Source organism: Mustela nigripes, chromosome 13 (genome assembly GCF_022355385.1).
Source record: "Mustela nigripes isolate SB6536 chromosome 13, MUSNIG.SB6536, whole genome shotgun sequence".
Taxonomy (NCBI): domain Eukaryota; kingdom Metazoa; phylum Chordata; class Mammalia; order Carnivora; family Mustelidae; genus Mustela; species Mustela nigripes.
This window is the reverse complement of record NC_081569.1, coordinates 141,899,464-141,924,302: the sequence shown is the minus strand read 5'-3', so window position 1 is coordinate 141,924,302 and position 24,839 is coordinate 141,899,464. Positions and strand designations below refer to the sequence as shown.

General features: G+C 52.3%; 1 protein-coding gene across 1 annotated transcript in view; it reads right to left on the bottom strand.

Moving 5' to 3' along the window:
• Window positions 1–24,839, bottom strand: part of DYNC1H1 (dynein cytoplasmic 1 heavy chain 1) — a 69,006-nt gene that overhangs the window by 12,327 nt on the left and 31,840 nt on the right. The window contains exons 24-54 of the mRNA XM_059374004.1: window positions 23,568–23,733; window positions 23,297–23,485; window positions 23,011–23,205; window positions 21,988–22,270; window positions 21,667–21,767; window positions 20,593–20,752; window positions 19,364–19,607; window positions 19,018–19,201; window positions 18,342–18,554; window positions 17,413–17,651; window positions 17,072–17,228; window positions 14,662–14,889; window positions 13,918–14,148; window positions 13,509–13,649; window positions 13,027–13,260; window positions 12,729–12,935; window positions 12,531–12,652; window positions 11,910–12,075; window positions 10,743–10,906; window positions 7,602–7,731; window positions 5,506–5,639; window positions 4,912–5,026; window positions 4,649–4,810; window positions 4,351–4,565; window positions 4,065–4,269; window positions 2,887–3,060; window positions 2,660–2,779; window positions 2,346–2,466; window positions 881–1,076; window positions 328–445; window positions 11–226 (exon numbers count right to left, since the gene is read on the bottom strand). Coding sequence (XP_059229987.1) covers window positions 11–226; window positions 328–445; window positions 881–1,076; window positions 2,346–2,466; window positions 2,660–2,779; window positions 2,887–3,060; window positions 4,065–4,269; window positions 4,351–4,565; window positions 4,649–4,810; window positions 4,912–5,026; window positions 5,506–5,639; window positions 7,602–7,731; window positions 10,743–10,906; window positions 11,910–12,075; window positions 12,531–12,652; window positions 12,729–12,935; window positions 13,027–13,260; window positions 13,509–13,649; window positions 13,918–14,148; window positions 14,662–14,889; window positions 17,072–17,228; window positions 17,413–17,651; window positions 18,342–18,554; window positions 19,018–19,201; window positions 19,364–19,607; window positions 20,593–20,752; window positions 21,667–21,767; window positions 21,988–22,270; window positions 23,011–23,205; window positions 23,297–23,485; window positions 23,568–23,733 — 5,530 coding nt within the window. The remainder of the gene's footprint in view (window positions 1–10; window positions 227–327; window positions 446–880; window positions 1,077–2,345; window positions 2,467–2,659; window positions 2,780–2,886; window positions 3,061–4,064; window positions 4,270–4,350; window positions 4,566–4,648; window positions 4,811–4,911; window positions 5,027–5,505; window positions 5,640–7,601; window positions 7,732–10,742; window positions 10,907–11,909; window positions 12,076–12,530; window positions 12,653–12,728; window positions 12,936–13,026; window positions 13,261–13,508; window positions 13,650–13,917; window positions 14,149–14,661; window positions 14,890–17,071; window positions 17,229–17,412; window positions 17,652–18,341; window positions 18,555–19,017; window positions 19,202–19,363; window positions 19,608–20,592; window positions 20,753–21,666; window positions 21,768–21,987; window positions 22,271–23,010; window positions 23,206–23,296; window positions 23,486–23,567; window positions 23,734–24,839) is intronic.

The following is a 24,839-nucleotide window of genomic DNA, read 5'->3' as shown; positions in this document are numbered from 1 at the left end:
AGGGTCTCACTTTCGCTTCCACGGCGGCCAGGTCTGCTTTGATGGCCTGGGCCTCCGAGATGAGGACGGCGTACTCCTCCTTGTAGCGGGCGATGCTGGCCTCCAGGTCCCGGATCATCTGCTCCACCTCGTTGGCCTTCTGCTGGTTGTCCTTGGCGTCGTCCTCCAGCTTCTGCAGCTCGTTGCGCAGGGGCTCCACCCGCTTCAGCATGTCGGCGTAGTTAAGCTGAGGAGACAGACACACACACAGCGGTTCTTTCGCAGGAGCCACCAGCCGGGGACGGGGCGCGGCTCTTCCCACCAGGAGCTCCGGGCCGCGCCGCCTACCTGCGCGATCGCCCACTTCACCATAGGCCCGCAGGCCAGGGACGCCCGGTTCACGATCTCGTAGTTGTAGCTGGGGTTGGACATGTAGTTTTTCTTCATCTTCTCCCGGATGGCGTCGCTGCAAGAGAGGACACGGAGTTCCAAGCAGGTGTCGGCTGAATGCAGAGTTTCTAGGAAACCGCAGTGGAAAGGCCGGCTCCCATCGGCTGCCCCCGTGTTCTGCGTGACAGTGGCCCTGCCGCGGGGAAGGCCTCGGAGCCCTGCCCCGCCCCCCCCGACGGGAGGCAGTGTCTGCCACGGGCTCTGGGGCAAGGCCCTCACAACTACTTGTGCTGACGGGTGTTCGGCTCACAGGTCAAGGAACCGGAGAGCTAGTGCCAGGAACGGGAGGGAGAAACCGGGCAACCACTCTGAAGGAACCAGCCTGGGAGGCATGCGTGCTAACATAACGGACGCTGCCTTCTGGAATATAACCCTGCACGGCGACAGGATGTCACAGCAGGGAAACCTCCCAGCATCGGGGCACTGTCTTCTGCTCCGAGGCAGTGCTCACCTGATCTCCTCTGCAGAGAAGTTGACGATGGTGGGGATGAAGTTCTCCCTCATGATGATGGAGCGGATCTGCTTCCAGTCCGTGGTGCTCTCCCCCAGCAGCAGGCAGATGGACTCGAGCGCCAGCTTCACGGCCGCGGGGGGGTTGGCCATGGACCGCACCTCCACCAGGTGCTGCTTCTTGATCGACTTCACGGCTGAGCACAGCAGCAGCAGGAGAGGAGGGGCGGGGGGGCGACAGAGGGAGGGTGGTGTGAGGGGCGGCCGCACAGCAGAGCCATGGCTCCCAGCGAGGAGGGGCCCTCCGCCCAGAAGGTCTGAGCAAGCAAGACTTTGCGTCTTTAAACTTAAACAAAATGGTAGGAGGGACCGACCTTTGAAATAGGAGGTTCTCACTGTACTAACAAACCCACAGCGAACGGTCCATAAATAGCAGGCCGCTGCCTTCAGCGAGGTCTCCCAGCCCCACTAGCTCCAGCTCCAGAAAGACATTTTCATCACGTGTGTCTTCCACAACTTAAGCAAAGATGTTTTCAATCTGCCAGAATTCACAAACCACTGGCCTGGCTGGGTGAATCCAGTTCTAAAAGGACGGTCGGTGCCTTCCACAAGCTAAAACAGTCGTCCAGCCTGAACTTTGATGAAAACGCTTTCTCAGTGGTTACTCGGCAGTGAAAACCACATTAAGTTCTCATTTAATCCAACTCTCAAGGAAAATCTAAGGTTTGGACGCTGTAAATTCCTCCTGAGGTAGAAGAGAAAGCCCTTGATTTTGGAGCAAACACCATGGGGCCAGAAGGGACCTTGGGGCAGGGGAGGCCGCAGGGGTGGGCACAGCGTCCACAGGTGGGCACCGCTGGAGGCGGGGACAGAGAGCGGCCGCTAGGGCACCTAGGTCTGCAGTCGCTGGCCCGGCCGGAGTGCGCTCGGAAAACCACGAGGTGGCGACACCGTGCGCTTCACGGCATTTCTGCTGATGTTCAAGTCAGGGATTTGTAAACGCACATTCATGTAATTATCACCAGATTTTGAAAAAAAAAAAAAAACCCCACGTATTCACATAAACCTTGTTTTGTCAACCATCTCTCATGAGAAGGGCTCCACTCTGGTGGAAGCAGTGTTACAAGAGCTTCACTTTCTGGGGCTCCTGGGTGGCTCAGTGAGTTAAGCCTCTGCCTTTCGTTGAGGTCATGATCTCAGGGTCCTGGGATCAAATCCCGCATCAGGTTCTCTGCTCAGCAGGGAGCCTGCTTCCCTTCCTCTCTCTGCCTACTTGTGATCTCTGTCTGTCAAATAAATAAAATCTTAAAAAAAAAACAACCAACCAACCACCCAAACAAAAAACCGTTGCTTCCCGAGATGCAGGCAGTCTCCAGCGTTTCGGGAAGCCGTGAGCTATGGACCAGGCTCAGTCCCCACACTGCATAGCAGCGCGGACAGAGCCAGACCCGACGGCGCGGACGTACCATTCTGGGCCTCGATGACCGCGGGCTCCACCTTGTCCAGGTCCTCCTTGACGCTCATCTGTTTGTCGGCAATCACTTCCTGCTGCTTGTGCAGCTGCTCCTGGATTTCCTGGCTCATCACCTAGACAGCAAGGAAGGCTCGGTGATGGGTCTTGGCTACTTTGCTGAGCGGTTCCTGAACACTCCTTGCCCTGCCCAGACACCCACAACCCCAACCCGTTAGACCCCGAAGCCCACTCAGACCAGACTTGCTATGTTCCCGGAGACGGCCGGCGCGGACCCGGCCGGCTGGGGCTCCTGAGGCAAACACTCACCTTCTTCTTCTCCGCCTCCTGCTGGTCCTTCACCATCTTCTTCAGCTTGTCGTTGGCGGCCGCGTTCTTGACCTCCAGCTCTTGGCTCTTTATCCTCAAGTCGCGCCGCAGCTCCTCCACCTGAGGGACAGACACCACGTGAGGAAAACGGAACGATGCGGAAATGACCGGGAAAGGGGCCTATGCTAGCCCCCTGCCCGTAAGGGAGGCGAACCCCTAGGATGTACCTGGTCAACCGTCTCTTTGATTTTCCTGAGCCCGACGTTCAAGTGCATCTGCTGCTCCTCCAGCTCGCTCCGCTTCTCGTGGAACAGGTTGGCGTAGTGGTTGATGAAGTCCAGGTAGTGGCGAGGCGTGATGGCCATCGTTCTGCCGCCGCGCTTTGCCAGCCGAGCATTAGCCTTTTAGAAAACAGTTCGATCTTATCGCTCTTCAGGACATCCTCTGTGATTTCACCTCAGAAAGCTAACTGCTCTGCCAGGTGACGTGGTGGCACGGACTCGGCCCTCAGGAGTCACGCTTGAGCTGGGGTCTCAGCTCAGCCTCCTGGGAGATCCCAGGGAGCCCCTCAGACCCCTACATTTTCTCTTCAAACGTCTCTACAACCCAGAGGTGACCTTGGTGACCCAGACGTGTACTCCGTAAGAACAGGTTCTATGACTGGAGTCCCGCACGTTCTGCCCCGATTCCTGCCGATCTTCCACGGACACCAAAGTAAGAGATGGCAGCAGGAGGAGGGCAAGAGGGCACAGCTCTGTGTGACCAGCTGCTCTGGCCCCTCAGGCTAGTGCAGGGCAACATGAGACCAGCAAGGGAAGCCAGGGCCAGGCCACATCCCAGAGGCAGTGGGGCTGGCCTGTAGGTGCGGCAGAGAAGCGGTCCTCAGGGCACCTGCAGGCTTAGAGTGGGTTTTACAAAGACTTACAGGGGGGAGCGAACGGGACCCTTCCATGATAAGGAGTGAGCAAACCCCAGCCAGTGGGCCAAATCCCGCCACTGCCTGTTTCTGCCAACACAGCGCTGGAGGGCACAGCCCTACCCACCTGCTCACACGTGGGCTGTGGAGGCTGCGTACTGGGGCAGGGCCGAGTAGCTAAAAAATCCTCCTAGTCCACAAAGTGCAAGACATTCACTATCTGGCCTTTTACAGGGAAAGCATGCTGACCCCTGGTTGGAAATGGACAGCTAGGACACACACACACCCCCCCTGGCAGTGAGACAAGCAAAGCAGAGAAGAGCGCTTCACAGAGGCCACGGCCAGAGGGCAGCGAAGGTCAGTGAGCCCCGGGGGTGCAGCCTGGTAACATGGGGGAGGAAGTGCTCCTGAGAGGCACCAAGAGGCCATGGTATTGTGTCTACTACTGGGGAGCCTCCGCGCTCCCCTCTGTCCAGACACGGAGCTCACCTGGTGCAGAGTCTGGTGAACAAACACACAGCTGTTCACGATAGCTTCGCGGTGTGACGGCGGTTGTGGCAGTTTGTCGTACACGACCGGCATGTAATCAGGCACGATGTAATTTGGCTTCTCCAGGTCCATTTTGCTTGTGAATTCCTTGCCCACTTGATACAGGGCTTCCGTGGACCAGTCCCCAAACCAGTTCAACACACACCTGAAAGAGACGGCCACGTCTCCCACAGCTCCCCAGAGCGGGGCTGCCCGTGACCCAGAGCCGGGCGGACACCGGCATCACCTGTTGAAAAGCGCCGGGGAGGTGGCCGCGCGGTCCTTGAGCCCTTCTGAGGATGGGTTCATGGTGAAGACAACGTGGAGGTTGCGGATGACCTGGCTGGTGAACCACTTGTACAGCTCCTCGTGCGAGTCCAGCATCAAGCCCTCCTTCTGGGCCCCCTCTTTGCACTGGGTCATCAGGGTGGCATACTCGTCCCCTTCGAAGAGGCCGGGAACCTGGCAAGCAAGAGAGCACGACTACCGACTGGTCCTGGTGTCCCGGAACGGCGCGCAGGCAGCACCACACACGGGGCGCTCACCTCCCCGTTGGCCAGCAGCGTGTTCATGCGCTCCAGGAACCCGGAATCTAACACGTTGGACTCATCCATGATGAACGCGATCTTTTCATTCTTACAGCCGGAACGCCTCAACACGGTCCGAAGATCCTCATCGAAGTCTTCCCCCGTGTACTTCCTATGCACCTGCGGAAGCAGCCGCCGGGTCAGGTCTGTTTTCGTTCGAGGAGCCTTGTGCGTGCAGCAGGAATCCGTTGTTGGGGCGCACAAATGCCGAGCACACCTACCTTAATCTGGTACACGCTCAAACCATTCATCCAGGCCACAAAACGGGACAGGGTGGTTTTTCCCGCTCCGCTGACACCAATTAGAAGCAAGTGGCCTTGAGGCTGGCGGAATATTCTGAAACATTATCAGAAAAAGATAAAATTCGAGGCTTTTATGATCTGGTCCCCTTTTAACACTTAGGTCCTAAACTTTCTCAGGAATTAATATACAACAGTTTCAATGTGTTTCCACTTAAATTTGTATGTTGAACAGTTGTTAAGCAATCGCTATCTGCCAGGACTGGGGGCCGCAAAGACCCACAGGACATGGTCCTGTCCTCAGATACTCAGATGGCAGGAGGTGGACAGACCCGATTCTAGCGGAGCTTTCGGTCTCGGTTAGCACAGACCGCTGGCAGGAGCACAGTAAGTGCCAAGCAGCAGGCACGTATGTGACAGAGAAGCTGGACTGAGAAGGGCAGGGGAAGGGGGGACAAGACAAGGGTGGAGGCGAGGTGGGGGAAGGTCGGTCGGTCGGGAGGCCTGGCAGGATCTCCCAACACTACGTTAAGAGCAGCTAAGGCCAGGGTTGACCTGTCACAACAGAAAGCCCACCGGTCGATCCTGAGCACGTGGTCTAACACTTCATTAAACAGGACCAGAGGGACATCAAGTTCTTCTTCATAGAAGACTTTCAGCCGAGCTTTGACGTAGTCTCTCAATTCTTCCTGGTCAACTGGGATGTAATCCTGTAGGAAAACAGGTAAGACCCAAATTACTAAGAAATCATCTTCGTTATTAGCCAATTGTATTTTCATATACTTGGGGCACCTGGCTGGCTCATTTGGTACAGCATGAGACTCTTTTTTTTTTTTTTTAAGATTTTGTTTATTTATTTGACAGACAGAGATCACAAGCAGGCAGAGAGGCAGGCAGAGAGAGAGGGAAGCAGGCTTCCTGCTAAACAGAGAGCCTGATGTAGAGCTCCATCCCAGGACCCTGGGATCATGACCTGAGCCGAAGGCAGAGGCTTAACCCACTGAGCCACCTAGGCACCCCCAGCATGAGACTCTTGACCTTAGAGTTTTGGGTTCAAGCCCCACATTGGGTGTACACATTATTTAAAAATAAAATCTTTAGGGGCACCTGGGTGGCTCAGTGGATTAAGCTGCTGCTCAGGTCTTGATCTCAGGGTCCTGGGATTGAGTCCCGCAACGGGCTCTCTGCTCAGCAGGGAGCCTGCTTCCCTCTCTCTCTCTCTGCCTGCCTGTCTACTGTGATCTCTCTCTGTCAAATAAATAAATAAAATCTTCAATAAATAAATAATAAATAAATAAAATCTTTTAAAAAATGGCAAAAAGGTATCATTTACAGCATAAAAACAAAAGTGTAAGTTAACTAGGACTGGATCTAATTGAGAATTTTTGTAGAGTAAATGGATCTTCACTAAAAAAGACCTCACAGAAGGACCTAAATAAATGAAGACAGAGACCATGACCACACAGGGAAAAGCACACTATGGTTAAGAACGTCATTTCCATCCAAACTGACAGAGAAAGTCAATGTAGTCCTGGCCTCAATTCCAAGGGTGGGCAGCACTGGTGGTTTTAGCACAAACTGACAAGTCAGTTCTAAATTTCATTTGGAAGAGGAATGGTCAAGAGGTCCCTAAAGATGAACCAAGTGTGAAGGCCTCTGCCACTGGACTATACCACCCTCCTGAGTGCAGGAAGCAACAACTAAGCAGTAGAGCAGGCCTGAACCTCCGAAATAGACCCCTGCACTCGGGGAGCCCGCAGCAGAGAGATGCTGCCAAGTGAGGGATTATTCTACCAACAGCGCTGGGTCAGGTGTCCGGACAACAGACACCCCTCAGGAAAAACAAAACAGACCTGGAGCTACACACACACACACACACACACACACACAATTATAGACGGGTTATGTGTTAAATGACGGAGCTTTAACATTTGCTCTTTAAAAGACACCATAGAAACGGCGACGGATGAACCACTGGGAGAAGACAGTGCCTATAAATGAGCAGGGTTAGGATCTAGAGTCCAGAAATAAGCAGAAAATTCTAGCAACACCAAACAAACCTCTCTTGCTATCTCTTGCTTCTGTGTGGCCCTCTTTAAGACCCAGAGCCAGGGTCTGCTCTCCTGAGAGCTCTCCCCAGACGGAGCTATTTCTACCATGTTGGACTGGGAGCTCCCTACAGGAAGCCCTGCGTCTGTCTGCCTTTCCTACTGAATGAAATGCGTACAACTTACTACAACTTACTAGAACATCCTACTCTTCTGGAAAAAGGACAGCTCATAGCTATTCTGGGAACGTCAACTTTGTTTAGTACAAACTATATGAAATATTTTCACCCAACTTATTCACAATTAGCTCATTTTTATAGTGTGAGGAAAGAGAAAGCAAAGGGAAAGCCCCTTTCGCTGCAAACACGTGGAAGTCGTGACCCCTGCTGGCTGGAGTGGTGTGGCTCTCGTAGTGACCACCTCATGGGAAGAGGACACACCCAGCAGGCCAGCTGGCCCCAGCCACACTCCTGGATCATCAGTCCCACGGTACCGGCAAATACGCAGTGTACCGAGCCTACACCCACTCACTTACAGGTGCTTCAGGAAAAAGGTATTTTTGGTTAGAAAATGACTCTGACTAAGAAGACAGAAGAAGTGTTTCTGAAATGACCTATTTGTTACCTTTGACAACCAGTTGCTGTACAGGATGGGCCGGCTCATCGCCTTCTCTTTGTCTATGTTGGGGAAGTGCTTCAGAGCAACCATGTCAATGTTCTCATCTGTCCAGCGCCTTTCCTCGTCTTCCACGAGCCTGTGGGAAGCAGAGAGGATGCCTTTCAGTCCAAACAGAAGCCGTGCTGAGAAAACACCAGGTTTTGTCGGTGCTGAGAGCGACTGCAAGAACCAGAATTAGCCTTTGCAGAAATTTTCATTTTCCACAAATGGAAAAACCTATGAATCTGAATTCCAGACAGCTTAAACTATCCAAAATTCTGACATTGTAATGTAATGACAATGTAAAACCCCTCAAAGCTATGGAATCACTACATCTAAAAAAATTCCCTTGGGGCACCAGGCTGGCTTAGTCGGCAGAGCGTGACGCTCTTGATCTTGGCGTCATGAGTGTAAGGCCCATGTTGGGTGTAGATATTATTTATTTATTTAGATTTTATTTATTTATTTGACAGACAGAGATCACAAGCAGGCAGAGAGGCAGGCGGGGAGGAGGGGGGGAAGCAGGCTCCCTGCAGAGCAGAGAAGGCAGAGGCTTAACCCACTGAGCCACCCAGGTGCCTCAGGTGTAGAGATTATTTAAAAAACAAAAAGCAAAAGTAAAGTAAAAAGACCTCCTTTAATAATGTCTAATCACACTGATTTTTAAAACAGCAACAGGTGGGGTGACTGGGTGGCTGGTTGGTCAACCGTCTGTCTGCCTTTGGCTCAGGTCATGATCCCAGAGTCCTGGGATCGAGCCCCACTTCAGGCTCCATGCTCAGTAGGGAGTCTGCATTTCCCTCTGCCTCTGCCCCAGCTCGTGCTCTGTTTCCCTCCCTCTCTCTCAAATAAGTAAAACCTTAAAAAAATAAAATAAAATAGGGACGCCTGGGTGGCTCAGTTAGTTAAGCAGCTGCCTTCAGCTCAGGTCATGATCCCGGCGTCCTGGGATCGAGCACATCGGGCTCCTTGCTCGGCGGGGAGCCTGTTTCTCCCTCTGCCTCTGCCTGCCATTCTGTCTGCCTGTGCTCGCTCGCTCTCTCTCTCTCTGACAAATAAATAAATAAAATCTTAAAAAAGAAAAAAAAAAGATAAAATGACAATATGATTCTAACTTCTAAGCTTGCCTAATATAAAGTTCCCAATATCATGGGGGCAATAAGAGAACAGGAACAGGGGACTGACCCCGCACACTGCTGGAGACACAGGGCTTATGATGAGAACCACAGAGCAAGCAGGTGAGACCGGACCTATCTTTGTGGAGGGGGATGAGGGCAAACCCCTTCTGAGAAGCTAACTCTGTGATCCGCTTTGTGGGCCACGAGGGGCCGGTCTAGTGGAGGCAGGGCCTGTGGTTACTGCAGCCAATCAGAATTTACAAGCACCACTGCCAGTGCTACATTTTAATAAAAACAAAATTTTGTCTCTGGTATTTTGGGAAATCTAGTAAAACTGTATTATAGCTCAAATTTTTTCATTATTAAAAAAGAGAGTGTTAGAGTGTTTTGTTTTTTAATTAAAAAAAAAAAAGCTTAGGGCACCTGGGTGGCTCAGTGGGTTAAGCCTCTGCCTTGGGCTCAGGTCATGATCTCAGGGTCTTGGGATCAAGTCCCGCATTGGGCTCTCTGCTCAGCAGGGAGCCTGCTTGCTCCTCCTCTTTCTCTTCCTGCCTCTGCCTACTTATGACCTCTGTCAAATAAATAAATAAAATCTTAAAAAAAAAAAAAAAAAAAAAAAAAGCTAGCATGTTCCTTGCTCCCCCTTACTCCACCCATCTTGGTCAGGGCAGCTGTGTGGAACTCAAGGACTCCAAGGAGCCTGATGTGAAAGCCGGAAATCTATAATAAAGCAACATTCTGGAACTCCTTGAAAGTACAGATGAGAAAAGGCAGCTGGAGGCAGGGCTCATCGGTCTAGTGGTGCAGTTGCCAAATGGACAGGTACTTCTCAGTCTGGAGGGAGCCATTTACCTTGGGTTCTCCCGGGGAAGAACCACTAATTGCTACCAACCATGTACACCTGGGATGGTCAGTGGTCAGAGGGACGGGCTGTCTCACCCTCAGGCTGGGAGTAAGGGGACCTGGCCTGCCATCAGAGGCCTGCCCTCCTACACTGTTCTGAGTAACCCAGTTCACAGGCAGAACATTTCCCCAAATAATTTGGGCAGGAAAGCGTGGTACCACATTAAATAGTAAATCAATTAAGATTTACTGCTTAGCAATAAGTTTAACTTTTCCTCACCAGTCTAAACTGAGCCTACAAGTCCATGTACACTAACATACATAAAATAAAAAATTAAAAATACAAGAAAAAAAATTACAAGACAGGACTAGGAAAATTAAGAATTTATTGTCAAATAAAGATCTTACTCAAGTATAAAGAATGTAAAAATTTGCTTCTGGCTAAAGAAAAATAATTGACGAGATTCCTCAAGAGGTAAAAACTCAACTTTTCACTTTGGCATTTCCTGCGACTCAAACCACAAGTTTCCGTGATCCACTAAGTACTGGGGACATCCCTAGAAAAACTCAGAAGCTGCAAAGTAACTCCTGAGACAAGCAGCTGACAGGAAGAGAAAACTGAAGTCCCAGGGACAGAGCCGCAAACCCTCTGATAAAAGGATGGAGGGTAAGGAGTTGGTGGTCCTGGAAACCCTGTGAGGTAGTCGTTAGAAGGCATTCAATCGTGGGTTTCTGGTTTTGTGTTTGTTTTAAGTGATCTCTATATCCAATGTGGGAGTCGCACTCATGACTCCAGGTCAAGAGTCACATGCCAGCCAGATGCCCCTGGAAGGCATTCGAATTCTCGAGACCTCTGGCTTTGACCGATTAGGCGATGCCCACTTGACGGTTGCAGAGGCTAATGGAAGTGCCTCGCCCCATGCCCCTCGGTAAGCAGCCCAGGGCAGTCCCGGCTCCCAGAGATGCATCAACGCCGGGGGTGGCTGTGCTCAGTGCCGAGACACATGGCTGACCTTGTCCGCTCCCTTCCACCATCAGCAGAGCCTGGCTCAAATCTGGCCAGCCCAGCCTTGCAGAGACCCTACCTTGGAGGGTGGGTAAGAGAGGGAGCAGGGAAGCATGGAGCTAACTGCATCCTCGTCTTTACCTGTCTTGGAAGAGACGCAGGGCTTCATGTGCCCAAATCCGGATAAGGCCTTCCACGGGCAGAGTCTCCAGAGGTCTCAGGGCCTCGAAGATCCCTCGCACCCACCTCGTCATCTCACGGGGGGAGTAGATGTAGTGGGGCTGTGTGTCCTGAGTGAATCTCTCCTGCGGTTCAGAAAAGTGGAGGTGCATGTAAATATCTTAAAGCATGAAAAATGAATAAAAGAGCAAATGCTGTATGACATTTTTATATTGAAAATGAACCTCCTAAGCCCTGGAATATTGTAGGACGAATTAGTAGTGTTGGAACAACTGGACAACTATCCAGAACAAAGCTTGATGCAAGCTGCTCACTTTGATATTGAAATTAATTATATTTTGAAAGAAACTACAAAAAATTCTTCCAAAAATACTTTAAAAAAGGTAATTCCTTGGGACACCTGGGTGGCTCAGTGGGTTAAGCCTCTGCCTTTGCCTCAGGTCCTGATCTCAGGGTCCTGGGATCGAGTCCCACGTCAGGCTCTCTGCTCTGCAGGGAGCCTGCTTCTCCTCTCTTTCTACCTGCCTCTCTGCTTACTTATGATCTCTCTCTGTCAAATAAATAAAATCTAAAAAAAAAATAAATAAAAACGTAATCCTTAAGTTCAGGAAAAGCATGATTTGAAAAGCAGAAATAAAGACAAAAAATTATATTAAAATTTCTGCAGAGAAAAGTTCCAGTTCTACAAAATTAAAAGCAAACTAAATACCAGGAAACATTTGCAACACGGAACAGGAAGCGCTCATAAAGCATTAGGAGCACAACACTGTCCCCATGGGCCGATGGGCAGCACTCGAAGTGCTCTTGGAAGTCTTCCCCGAAACAGGCAAGTCACAAGAACCCCATCTTTTTTTCACTAAAGCCCACCTTTTTTTTTTTTTTTTAAAGATTTTATTTATTTATTTGACACAAAGAGACACACAGTGAGAGAGGGAACACAAGCAGGGGAGTGGGAGAGAGAGAAGCAGGCTTCCTGCCGTGCAGAGAGCCTGATGTGGGGGCTCAATCCCAGGACTCTGGGGATCGTGACCCGAGCCAAAGGCAGATGCCACCCAGGTGCCCCTCACTAAAGCCCAAACTTGTAACAGCGTTCTTTAGCCCCCAGAGGAGCAGAGGAGCCCTGAGTACCTGAGACATGGTATAGAACTCCACCATGGCGGCCGTGAGCGGTTCAGCGTACGTGCGCAGAGACGGAATGAGCCTCAGCATGGCCCGGTTGAAGGTGCCGTAGATCTGTGTCAGGGAGGCGGGTCCTGGGTAATCCACATACACAACAGGCACATGCCGCAAGAATCTGTGTGAGGACAGCCGGCTCAGCCACTCCAGTGACGGAGCAGTGCGCCTGAGTCGCCCAGCCCCAAGTGCCTTCCTAATCGAGCCACACAGGCTTCATGTCACAGTTCACACAGCGACACGTGAGCGACACACTCATGCCCATGCCTGACACGCAGATACAAAACACTTGAAAAAGAGCCAAGCAAAGGTGGGAAAGTGATTCTGGCTTCTGCCCCATCTTGGCCCCACGGGTCTGTGGCAGTTAGCCCATTACCCCCAGAGAGTCGGAACTTTTGTTTTCAAGTGTGTTTTCCTGGGATCGCAGCACAGAGAAAGGAGCCCAGGGGCCAACCTATGATAAGCAGTATTTTGTTTCCTTTTAATAATTAAAACCAGATTTTCACTGTGCTACATCTAAAGCAATCGTGGAATAGGTACGTTGTGAGGCGAGTGTGGACTACAGAGCGGTGTTACCTGTGAGACAGGGGCTTTCTTCCAGGATCGGTGGGTGGATTACAAGCCCCGACAAACTGGATTCTCTCCAGCTTCACCCACGTTTGGTCTGAGGTTCGGTAGAAGCCTCCGTGCTCCACCATCTGAGGGCAAGCAGGAGCGTTAGCTCGGCAGAAGCAAACACAAGCAAGGGCAGCGGGGCCTCGGGGGCACGCACACCTGTCTGATGAAGGATATGACCCTCTGGGTCCCGTATTTATCCATGTCCGGCAAGTTGATCTCATCACAGAATAGAACCAGCCACTTCCCAAGTTGAACAGGAGCCAGGACGACCCCGTTCGGTGTGCGTCTGTACTCGCAGTAGTGGTCGAATGTCTTCAGCAGCAGCTCGGGGGTGGTCGCACTCGAGAAGTTAAGACCCACAACCTTTGGACGGGAAGAACCAAATGAAGGCCCGTAAGCCCCATCCCGCATTTGAGCACCAGAAGGCTTGCTGCCCACGTCCCGGCCTCTTTACCTCCATGTCAGGCAAGGCCCGGAGGGCGCTAAAGAGCGTCATGGTTTTTCCAGAGCCCGGAGGACCACAAAGGACCAGTGGCTTGTGCTCAGCCAGCCAGGTGTACAAGAGGGCTTCGTGGCGGACAGTGTCCAGAGTCGGCACGACGACGTCGGGGGCCGCCACCTTGTGCGTCTCCACTTCAATCTGAGGCACCTTGGCCTGCCACGGCGACCACTCTCCGCTGATGGACACCTACACTCAGAGAATGGGAGCAGGTCACTCTGGGACCCACACTACCTCACTTACAGACTCGCTTGTTTTCCCACAAAAACACAACTTGCATATTCATCTGCTTTCCTTTTGTACCACATAAAACAAAGGTCGGAACCTTTTTATGAAATGGAAAGAGTAAGCCAAGCCCAGGGTGAGGTGGCTCTGGGAGGAATCAAGCCAACGTGGCAAGATCAAGGGGAAGAAGGCCACGCCCTCCAAGCCCGCACCTCGTAATCGATGATTGGTATGTTGGGTGCGGCAGGCAGCGGCACCGTTGTGATTCTTCGGATGTATTCACCCAGCTCTGCTCTCATTTTCAGCCGACTGTCTCCAGACAAGGACCAGAGTATGGCATAAACCAGATACCGCTATTGAAAGAGAAAATAAAACCCATTTTTAAATACAGTTACAACAATAAAGACACTTTCAGCAACAATAACCTTGAAGAAAGTGGTTCCCAGCGTCCTTGGCTCATGGACACACGGGGCACCTTTCTTGGCCCCCAGGAAACACTGACCCTGTGCCCAGGAGAGAGAACACCTCCCAATGGGCCCCTAGTTTAGGGAGGCGCACAGAGCTCATGCATGCCCGGCTCTGGTGAAGCCCTGCTCCCCCTCGAGGCACGTGCCCCCCGACCTGAATGTAGCGCTCCAGCTGCTCAATCTGCATGGGGAAGTCGGGGTGGTTGGCGTTGTACTGGGCCACGTTCCGGCAGGCCTGGTGCAGCATGGAGAAGAGCGAGCCCAGGCAGCGGAGGCGCGTCAGGTCCATGATATGCTCCAGCTTGAAGGCATGCTCGAGGGCCTTGGTGACCAGGCCATTAGAGGTGAAATACGGCTGCATGATTGTGGCTGCGTCCCTCTGGATCTGCAAGAGGCAGTAAATGATATGGAACTAATAGTTTAGAAAGCCCAGAGACTTTCATATATATTCTCACTTAAGCCCAGGGGAGGATCATGTGACCTGCAAACAATTTGTTTTGGATAACCTTCAAGGACCAACCCTTACTCCTTTATCTTGGTGGTCCTCGGCCACATTTCCTAGAAACACGGGCTTTCACCACTGAAATGGGAAAATGCAGTATTTCATCAATTTGCAAAAAAAAGTCAGATAACCAAAAGAATTCTTTAAATTTTCCGAAACACGTCTTCCCTCTGGCAGAGGAGACTCCTTCCTTGGGTACGAGACAGCACTGACTACGCGAACCTCCCTCAAGAGCCCTGGTTCAACAGACGAGCAGAGACTACCTGCGAAGAGTACCACGGTTCCCCGGCTCCCCGGCCCTCTGGGGGCAGAACAGCCAGCTCGCCGCCCAGAACGTCCCTGCCCTCTCCGGGCAGAGCTGTGGCTGCGCCGGGCAGAGCGCTGACGGCCTCGCACCTGCAGCATTGGGGACGCGGCCTCCTCCCCCTCGTCCTCTTTGCCCTTGCGCCGGCGCTGGGCCTCGTCCTCCCCTTCATCCAGGGGGATGCTACGCAGCCGGGCCAGGAAGTTGTTGAAGATCATGTCCGTGCTAAGCACGTCCTCACTGAACCAGACCATGCCGCAGCGCGACACCGTGGCCAGCGTGGCGTACTTCAGGTCCTGCACTTCAAACATGATGCGCACCTGGAGAGAAAACAGCATTATTAACGATGTGGGTCCAGCAGAAACTCAGACATTAAAATTCTTTTACCTACGCACACACTGAAAGAACAATTAGAATCTTTTTGCACTTAGTTCACTTTGTTTGAAAGTGAAAACGTCTATGTCTGCCACCACTGCACCAACCACGAGCTGCTCTCCGCGATAATCTGGGAAGGGCGGGCGCCTGGGGGTCTCGGTCAGCCAAGTGTTCGACTCCTGGCCTCTGCGCAGGTCATGATCTCGGGGTTGTGGGATCCAGTGCCCTGCTGGACTCCACACTCAGCAGAGTCTGCTCGAGGATTCTGTCCCCCCGTCCCTGCCCCTCCTCTCTGCTTGCACACACGAGCACTTGTGCACTCTCTAAAATAAATACATAAATCTTTTTCCTTCCTAAGATTTTATTTGACAGATACAACTAGAGAGGGAACACCAGCAGGGGGAGTAGGACAGGGAGGAGCAGACTCCCTGCTGAGCAGGGAGCCCAATGCAGGGACTTGAACCTAGGACCCTGAGATCATGACCTGAGATGAAGGCAGATGCATAACGACTGAGCTACGCAGGCACCCCTACATACATCAATTTTAAAGAAAAAAATAGAAGAATGTGGGTCAGAAATGTGTGTGCTGGGAGAAGAGCAGGTGAGCCCTGGAGACGCACTCTTGGAGGAGAGAACAGCTCCCTTGGAGGGGGTGTCAGTGGCAGAGGTGCACCAGCCTTAGCCCAGGCCAGTATGGCTGCCGTATTCCCTGCCCGAAGCCAGCAACCTTCACCCTGATCCATGAGGCAGGCAAGTCAGTCAGTGTCTCTGTTTTGCAGATGGGGACGGGTACCCCACCTGGGTACCAGTGCTGTAAATGGGGTTGAGAGTCAAACCAGATGGTCTGATTTTCGAACCTTAACCTCGGGGCTACCCCGCCCCACAGGAGAGCAATGGTTAGGATCTACTGGATAACAAGTCAGAAAGACCTGACGTGTCAATCAAGACAAAAGTCCAAGTGCACATTTCCTGAGCGGCACCAGGCATCCCTGGCTCAGTTTCTGACGTGACGACAGCCACCACTGCTGGTCCAAAGGTTCACATGCACCAGCTGCTCTTCCAACCAAAACGGTTCCCCCTTTGTCTCATGCCCACCTCTGGCCCCTTAGCCAGTCCCACCAGCAGGAATTTTAAATTACAGCAGAACTCAGCAGCTCCCGCACTGCCAACTCCTCTGGCCCACACCCATGGCCGTGCCTGGACCATCGCCCAGCTCCCGGACAGTCCCCTTGCTCCCACCCTGCTCCCTGCAGATGCGCTGCAGCCGGCAGCCAGAGGAATCCGACCCAGACTCTCCCGAGGCTCCTGACGCCCCCAGCGGGCACGTGCCAGTCCTCACAGCGACCTCCGCCGAACCTGATCCAGCGGCCCCCTTCCCCGGTCTCATCCACCCTCTCTCCCCTTGCTCCTCGCATCTCTGACCAAGCCCCCTGCTATCGGCCCCTTCAGCTGGAACCGGCACACCCAGAGGCCCACAGACTGGCTCTTCCACCTGCCTCGATCTCAACAGACGCTTCCTGGGGATGCTTCCAGGTCGCCCTTCCCGACAGGGCACCCTCCAAATCTCGCCAACACCCACCACTCTCTTCCGGCTTGTTATCCCCTTACCACCTAACACTGTTTCCCTTGGTTTCCTGTCATCACATCAGACTGTGTGTCCGAGGACCACAGGGGTTTGGTCTGCTTTTCTCCTCCTGGACCTTCAGTAGGAAGCAAATCCTCTGCAGGCCCACGAACGTTTCCTTATCTATCTGGTGGTGCGTCCAGGGCCTGGACCAAAAGCTCATTTCCAAGGGACAGCTTTGACAGCTTCCATATCTAAATTACTCCTCTTTGCCACTTCCCAGATATAAGGTAACATCAGAAATCCTAATGTTTGGTTAGGAGTGTGAATCGGGAATTACGGAGTACGCTTAACATTTAGCAGATGGCAGAAAGGTATTAGTCCAATCGAACTATTTCTCGCCAGTCAAAGGACTGGAAAAATCTAGCACCAGGAGACTCCGTCAACCCTGAAAACTACTCACCTGGCTGGCCACTGCTACAGACCCTGGAGCCTCAACTCCAGAGCGGCACTCTGCTAGCACACGGGTCGCCTGGCTTGACACCCCGAAGAAGGCCACTTACGTTGGGCGGAAGGCTGAGGCGCTCGCCATTCGGCAGAGTCAGGAGCTTGTTGTCGTCCAGCACCGAGTTCAAGTTCTCCACCCACTCAGGGTCCACGTCGCCGTCGAAGACGATCCACTGGCGCTTCTGCAGCTCACCCCTCACGTTGTCTATGATCCTGGTTTGGAAAGGTTTTGAAACAGCTGTTGACCAACTTGAGATTCGGAGATCAGAGATGCTCACCTACATGGTTTCTGCAGTGACGATTTAGCCCATTCAGTTTTGGTTAGAAAAGTAACACCTGCCGCTAACGTAAGGACGGAGTACCCAGGTCCCACTTGCGGGAATCATGGTGAACTCACTTTCTCAGGACATGTGTGAACAGCCCATCCGTCCACTCCCTGGTGTTGGGGTCCAGGGTTCCGTAAAGGTGGTCTTTGCTGATGGCCTTGGGGTCAATGATGTGAGCCACGCCCTCCACACCCTCGAGCCTCTCCAGAGCCTTGAGGAGCACACGCCAAGCCATGCTCTTCCCACTTCCTGAAGGCCCCACCATCATCAGGCCATGGTTGATCTGTGTGATCTGATAGAGCTGGAGGACCTGCCGGGCCAAAGAGACCACATCATAACCACTCCAGAGAAGAACCAGCCCCCCCTCATGGCAGCAGACATGAGACACGTGCTCTGAATCCCTAAAGGCAAGCACTACAGCGGAACTTTTAAAGTTAACGGTTCATGGGCCACATCTGCAAAAAATATTTCAATAGGGCTTTTCACTAAACTAGGGGCACTCTTTGGCTGGGAGCCAGAGGAACAGGGGACGCCAACCAGCTGCCTCAAAAGAGCCCCTTTAGAGAGGGTGGAGGCTCCATGACTGAGCCACCTGCGTGACCCCGTCCGGCGCCAGTCGGTCAGCATGCAGCCGTGTGACCGGATGCTGCTCAGTCTGCCAGAGCAAGGAGAGAAAAGAAGCCCACGCAGACCATCCACCCCGACGGGTTAGCATCGTTAACCCTACGATGCTGGCAAGTCTGGTGGTAGAACTTACACTGGAGTAAATACTTTCTGTAAGTATTTCCATAAGTGTCAGTGTTTCTAGAGAATGAACTCCACCATGTACGTGAAATTTTCACGGAAACCATTAGGTCTGTATTTAAGAAAAAAGCCTTGGGTTCCATCTTGATAAAGCAGCTGCCCCCTGGCCCTCACGGTCTAGTTCTCTCAAACGTGGCTCTTTCCTGGGGCCCGGGGCCGTGACCGCACGGCGCAGCCAGCGGGGTCAACCCGTTACCTTCTCAACCCACATCCCGCCGACTTCTTCTCCGTCTCCGTACGTCAGGTACATCTCCTGGCACACCTTCTTCAGCTCCTCTCGCAGCGCAGTCATCTCGCCCCGGTGGTACTGCACCCCGGGGAACACGTCCGACAGGAGGCTGAAGAGCAGCGGGATATCTTCTGCCACCAGCTTGGGTACCATGGTCTCACAGACGCTCTGGATCAGAATCTAATGGCGAGAAGACAGACGAGCTCTGAGCAGGGGTGTTGGGGCCCAGGGGTAGCCCAGCTTGAACAGTCACTGCTGTGTCCCCAGAAAGTACGTCAGAAAGATGTGGGCGTTAGCGACTCAGTTCACTGTGCAAATACATCCTTCCCAGGCCGGGGGATCACCACGGGGACTCTCAAGCTGCGGCTTAGATGTTGAAAAGACAAATTTAAATATTAGTGTCTGGGGCGCCTGGGTGGCTCAGTCAGTTAAAGCCTCTGACTCTTGGTTTTCGCTCAGGTCATGATCTTGGGACCCTGGGATGGAGCCCCAAGTCAGGCTCGGCACTCAGGGGAGAGTCTGCTTCTGTGCCCTTCCCTCCACCCCTCCCCCTGCTCGTACACACTCTCTCTCAAATAAATAAATCTTTTTTTAAAAAGTTAGTGTTTAAGGTGTGAGTGATTAGAAGAACATACGTACGAACCTCTTGCTCAGGTAGATTTTCTGCAATTTCTCCTTCATCAACTGCTTCCCCGCGTTCTTCTTTCTCCCTCTTTATCTTCTGGATTCTCTCTCTCTTCACATTTCCTGCACTTACCAGCACACTCTTCAAAGCTCGAAGACCAAAGTCATAATGGCTTTGGGAAGAGAGCTGCTCATCACACAGTCTGAAAGAGAAAACGTTTACCTTAGAAGAACACACTCTAAGCAGCCACAGAGTCAAGAAACCAGACACGGACACTTGGAAAGCTGTGCCAGGGTCAGAGATGAACTGCAGCGGCACATCTCACACACGCTAGCACATGGTCAGGGTAACTCTGGGCACTCACTTGAAGAATGGGACGATTTTGTTGGCGAGGACCTCAGCAGTGCGGAAGCCCTGTGAGTACAGCATGACCTGGGCGATGAGCTGCCGGTCAGGCTTGGTCATGGCCAAGCTCCGGAACAGCTTCTTGAGGTTGTCGGGAAGGTTGGACCGGCCTGCATAGCCGGGGTTCATGGTGATGAAGATGGCCATGTCTGGGCTCACCTTCACTTGCTTGTTGAGCAGCTCACAAGTAATGGGGGCAGAGGCTGAAAATCAGAGAATGGTGTTAAGACTTGAAATGTTCAAAACCAGGCTAAAATTCTCCCTAAAAGCACTCATCTCCCCATCAGCCAGCCTCTAAAGCTCAAAGCCCAGGGCTGCGGGGGAGCTGCTCTCTGGCGCTCCTCCAGGCATGTCACCCTACCTGGGCAGACATAGCTATGCACACACCACCTATGTGAGAGCCACCCACACGTGGAGCAAAGTCACCAAGGGCGGAAAACGCACACGCTGCGCACTGCTGGGTGTCACAAGGTCAATGGAAGGATAGAAACGCAACCCAACAGCAGTTGCAAAAATAAAAATCAATCCATGTGACACAACTGACTGGCTCAGATGCCAAGGACCGCCTTTTCCTGGGATCGACTGCCACCACCCACACCTGAACCCATACCTGAACCCCGAGCACTGCTTTCTCTAACACCCCTTTGTTTCAGCGAGAGCTCCGCCAGTCCTTCGGTAAGCCAAGTTCCTACTGCTGCAGGGCGCACGGCGGCCGCTGCTGCCGTCACCCCTCCGGCACCCACCCTGCCCCCACCGGTGTGCCTGGCTCTGTGGGAGCGAGGCAGGGGACCAGAGCCTCTCAGCACGGGTCCTCCTACAGTGACAGAGGGCATGTCCCTGAGGCCCCTGGAAGAACACTGCCAGCAGGCGGCCAGGAAGGCTGGCTCCAGGAGCACGCAGGGAGGAGGGAGGGCCCACACGGGCCCAACACGTGCTGTGGGCAGGTACTCTGGGAGGGAGCACAGAGATTCTCGTCCACCGGGGCAGGTCAGCCACGGTGTGGGCTGCTCTGGTCTGAGCAGTGTAGACTGCCCATGCAGCCTCATCTCAGGTCTTGCCACCCCACCTGCAGCACTGAGTCCTGGAGGCGAAGTGCAATGCCACGTTAAGGTGGCCACACGGAACCCAGCCCGCATGGGCTTTCCCTCCACAGTCGCTAAGTAACTTGTAAAGAAAAAGAAGTCTCACTCTTGTCACAGTTGGGGTTGGAGTGCTCCCGCAGTGCCTCCTGAATGCACTGCACCTGCTGTGACACGGCCGACAGCATCCGCTCCTCCAGGCGGTTGAACTCGTCAAAGCAGCCCCACGCGCCCACCTGGCACAGCCCCACGAAGATTCGTCCCATCGCCTGAAACCGGAGCGGAGAGAGGGTCTCGGTGCTGGATCGGTGGTCCCGGTGCTAGACCGGGCCCTCCATCTGCCGCCCTCCCAGCTGGCTGTGGAGGGACACGAGGCCAACAAGGGATGTGCGTGGTCCCGGGGCCCGCACGGAGCAGGCCCGTTGCTGACAGCAGCGACTGTCAGCGTACACTTCAGTGCACCGCACCTCTCCTCCTCTGGTGCCAGTAAAATCCTAATGAGAAAGCTCTTCTCATTCTATCACCTTGAGTTGGTTAAGAAAACTTATTCTCGGGGCACCTGGGTGGCTCAGTCATTAAGCATCTGCCTTCAGCTCAGGATTCACGATCCCGGCTCCTGGGATCGAGCCCCGGGTCAGGCTCCCTGCTCAGCAGGAAGCCTGCTCCTCCCTCTCTCACTCCCCCTGCATGTGTTCCCCTTCTCACTGTGCCTCTGTCAAAAAAATAAAATCTTAAAAGAAAAAAAAGGGACGCCTGGGTGGCTCAGTTGGTTGGACGACTGCCTTCGGCTCAGGTCATGATCCCGGAGTCCCGGGATCGAGTCCCGCATCCGGCTCCCAGCTCCACAGGGAGTCTGCTTCTCTCTGACCTTCTCCTCGCTCATGTTCTCTCTCATTGTGTCTCTCTCAAATAAATAAATAAAATCTTAAAAAAAAAAAAAAGAAAAAAAAAATGTATTCCCAGACACAGGCACTAATGATTTCTTCCAAGAACATGCAGCTCAAGTCAGTCCCCGAGCACCTACACTGGAGCCCCACTCAGAGTCACAGCACCCCCAGTCCCCAGCAGGGCGGATGAGGCACGCCGAGCTGTAAGGCCAGCAGCCTGGAGAGGAGCCTAGGGTGGCACTCCCCAGCTGGCCTCTCAACCACTAGACTTTAGGTGGATTCAGAAAGCTTTTTACCTGGAAATCAAAGGTTTCATCGCAGTTGAAGACTAAAACAAAGCGTCCAAGCTGATGGCCAAGAGCTTTGACCGACTCTGTCTTCCCGGTCCCAGCCGGCCCTGTCATTTAAAGAGCAGGATGAAGCACTTGAGTCCATGGGGAGGGATCTTGACTTTACACAATTTACAAAACCAAAGATTTAATAACTACAAACAAATCTAAAATTCTAGAATGTTCCACCTACAGAATTAAGAACTAGGTTTAAAGTCACTGGTTTACTCTTTACAAAGTATGCTTACTCTTCATACTCCGTCCGTCCAGGTCTGTGGAGTAACTTACCGAATGGGGACCCTCCCAGCCTCGCCTCTAAGGCTTGAGTCATGGTCAAATAGCAGCGGTCAGTGAGTGGGGTCTGCACCAGCTTGTCCTGGACACCGAGGTACTCAAAGCCATAGTTAAATTTGGCATTTGCCATTTGGATCGACAGCTGCTGGAGCACATCAGTTTGCTTAGGGTCGAAGTAAAAGCGCATCTGGCTGAGCCATTCGAATGATTTGGCGTTGTCAATCTTGCTTTTGATCAAGGACCGCGTCACATCCCTCTGGTGAACCAGCTCTGTAATCTGAGCAGAGAGTCTGTCTGAGAATTCATCAGGGACTGGAGAAGTCCAGTGCCTTTCCTGGGGATGCGATCCTTGAACACCTTCAACTTGAGATGTAAGACTCAGTTACAGTGGCTTTTAGTAAATATTCCAAAATGTGAATTCATTCTTAAAACAAACAGAGCTGGGTGCCTGGGTGGCTCAGTGGGTTAAGCCTCTGCCTTCGGCTCAGGTCATGGTCCCAGGGTCCTGGGATCGAGCCCCGCATGGGGCTTCTGCTCAGCGGGGAGCCTGCTTCCCACCCCCACTCTGCCTGCCTCTCTGCCTATTTGTGATCTCTGTCAAATAAAGAAAGAATATCTTAAAAAAAAACAAAACCCAACAGAACTGTTATTTACACACTGGAATTGGGCAGAATCAAGAGCTGCAGCAAAACCAAACAACCAACAAAACTATTTTAAGTGCAAACTCTGCAACGGACAGAACACCCATCTCCAACCTCAGTCTGGCCCCTGCGCTGCTCTGGGAAGGGATGCGGAGCAAGAGCGGAAAGCCCTGATCCAAGCTTATCACCTGCTGTTTACCAGGATGTGTACACGAAACTCCCCGCTCCGACATGGTCACCTGCCGACAGGACCAGACAGCAAATACCCACCCCAGACTCATAAACTTGCCACCTCCTTTTCTCCCTAACACCCATCAGAGGACTTTGCAGGCACAAGCGCCTGACCGGTGAGGAACGAGTCAGACACGGGACTCACCAAGTGCTCCAGCTTCCGTCTCCGGAGTGGCGGCTGCTCCATGAGGACGGAGTCGGCCAACACGTTGAGAGTGACCTCCACGTTGCTCAGCACGGAGTGCAGGGGTGCCGCGTCCCCACTGCCCCCGATGCTGCTCAGCGCGGTCTCCACATTTTCAGACCAGGCGATCTGGGCTGACAGAACCACGAGCTGGGCCTGAATGACACAAGACACAAGAACCAAAGGACCATTTCGGACACCAGCCCGTGCACCCACCTTTACGCTGACCCACTTCTGCTGCATTTACCTGATACTTATCAATCCAAGTGATGTATGTATTCGGGTCAATTGAAGTTGCTTTACCAAAAATCTCAACTTCTGTAACAGACTCAGCAAGAAGTTTAGCCAGTGTGACTCTCATCTCCTTTTCTACCAGCGTGAGCCACTCGTTGATTTTGGGATGCTCGGTAATCGACACAGGAGTTTTAAACATAACCTGAAATAAATTCAATTTAAGAATGAAGATTGTGCAAAGACAGGAGAGAAGCATTCTTAGTTACAATCACACATTCAACTACCTCCTCTCCTTCACGGGATGAAATGCCCAAGACGACAGAGTTATCCTCGTTCAGGATGATGCTCGAAACTCCAGCAAACATCTTCTTGAAATGTTTCTGTAACTTAGCTACATTCTTACTGTTTCCAATAATTTCAAGCAAATCTTCATCACCCACGAAATAGAACCTAAAATTAAAATAGCATTCAAGTTGCTAAAATGTTACATAAGTAGTTGATCAAAATGTAACTTCAAGGGACGCCTGGGTGGTTCAGTGGGTTAAGTCTCTCCCTTTGGCTCAAGTCATGATCTCAGGGTCCTGGGATTGAGCCCCGCGTTGGGTTCTCTGCTCAGCGCAGAGCCTACTTCCTCCTCTCTCTCTCTCTGCCTGCCTCTCTGTCTACTTGTGATCTCTGTCAAATAAATAAATAAAATCTTAAAAAAATGTTTTCCAAAGATTTTATTTATTTATTCGAAGATTTTATTTATTTGACAGAGAGAGATCACAAGTAGGCAGAGAGGCAGGCAGAGGTGGGGGGGAAGCAGGCCCCCATTGAGCAGAGAGTCTGATGTGGGGCTCGATCCCAGGACCCTGAGATCATGACCCAAGCCAAAGGCAGAGGCTTTAACTCACTAAGCCACCCAGGCACCCCCCAAAAATGTAACATCAAACTATGGGAAGGGAAACTGGATTTGGATGGTGGTGGTCAATCTTCAAGTCTGAACAGAGATCACATTAAACTTCTTCCAGCCCTCAGCAGAATATACATTTTTTAAAGATTTTATTTATTTGACAGAGAGAAAGAGAGATCACAAGTAGGCAGAGAGGCAGGCGGGGGTGGGGGTGGGGGTGGGGGTAGCAGGCTCCCTGCTGAGCAGAGAGCCTGATGTGGGGCTCGATCCCAGGACACTGAAATCACAACCTAGGCGGAAGGCGGAGGCTTAGCCCACTGAGCCACCCAAGGGCCCCCATTTTTTAAAAAAAGATTTTATTATTTATGTATTTATCTGACAGAAAGAGAGAGATCACAAGTAGGCAGAGAGGCAGGCAGAGGGAGAGGGGGAAGCAGGCTCCCTGCTGAGCAGAGAGCATGAGGTGGGACTTGATCCCAGGACTCCTGAGATCACGACCTGAGCAGAAGGCAGAGGCTGAACCCACTGAGCCCCCCAGGAGACACATATTTATCTAAGAAGTTACTAAAAAGGAACTCCACAGATTTCATGTCATTTGCCTTACGTCATGGACTTACTTTTTATTTACTTATTTTACCTTTTACGTGGTCTTATTTGTTAA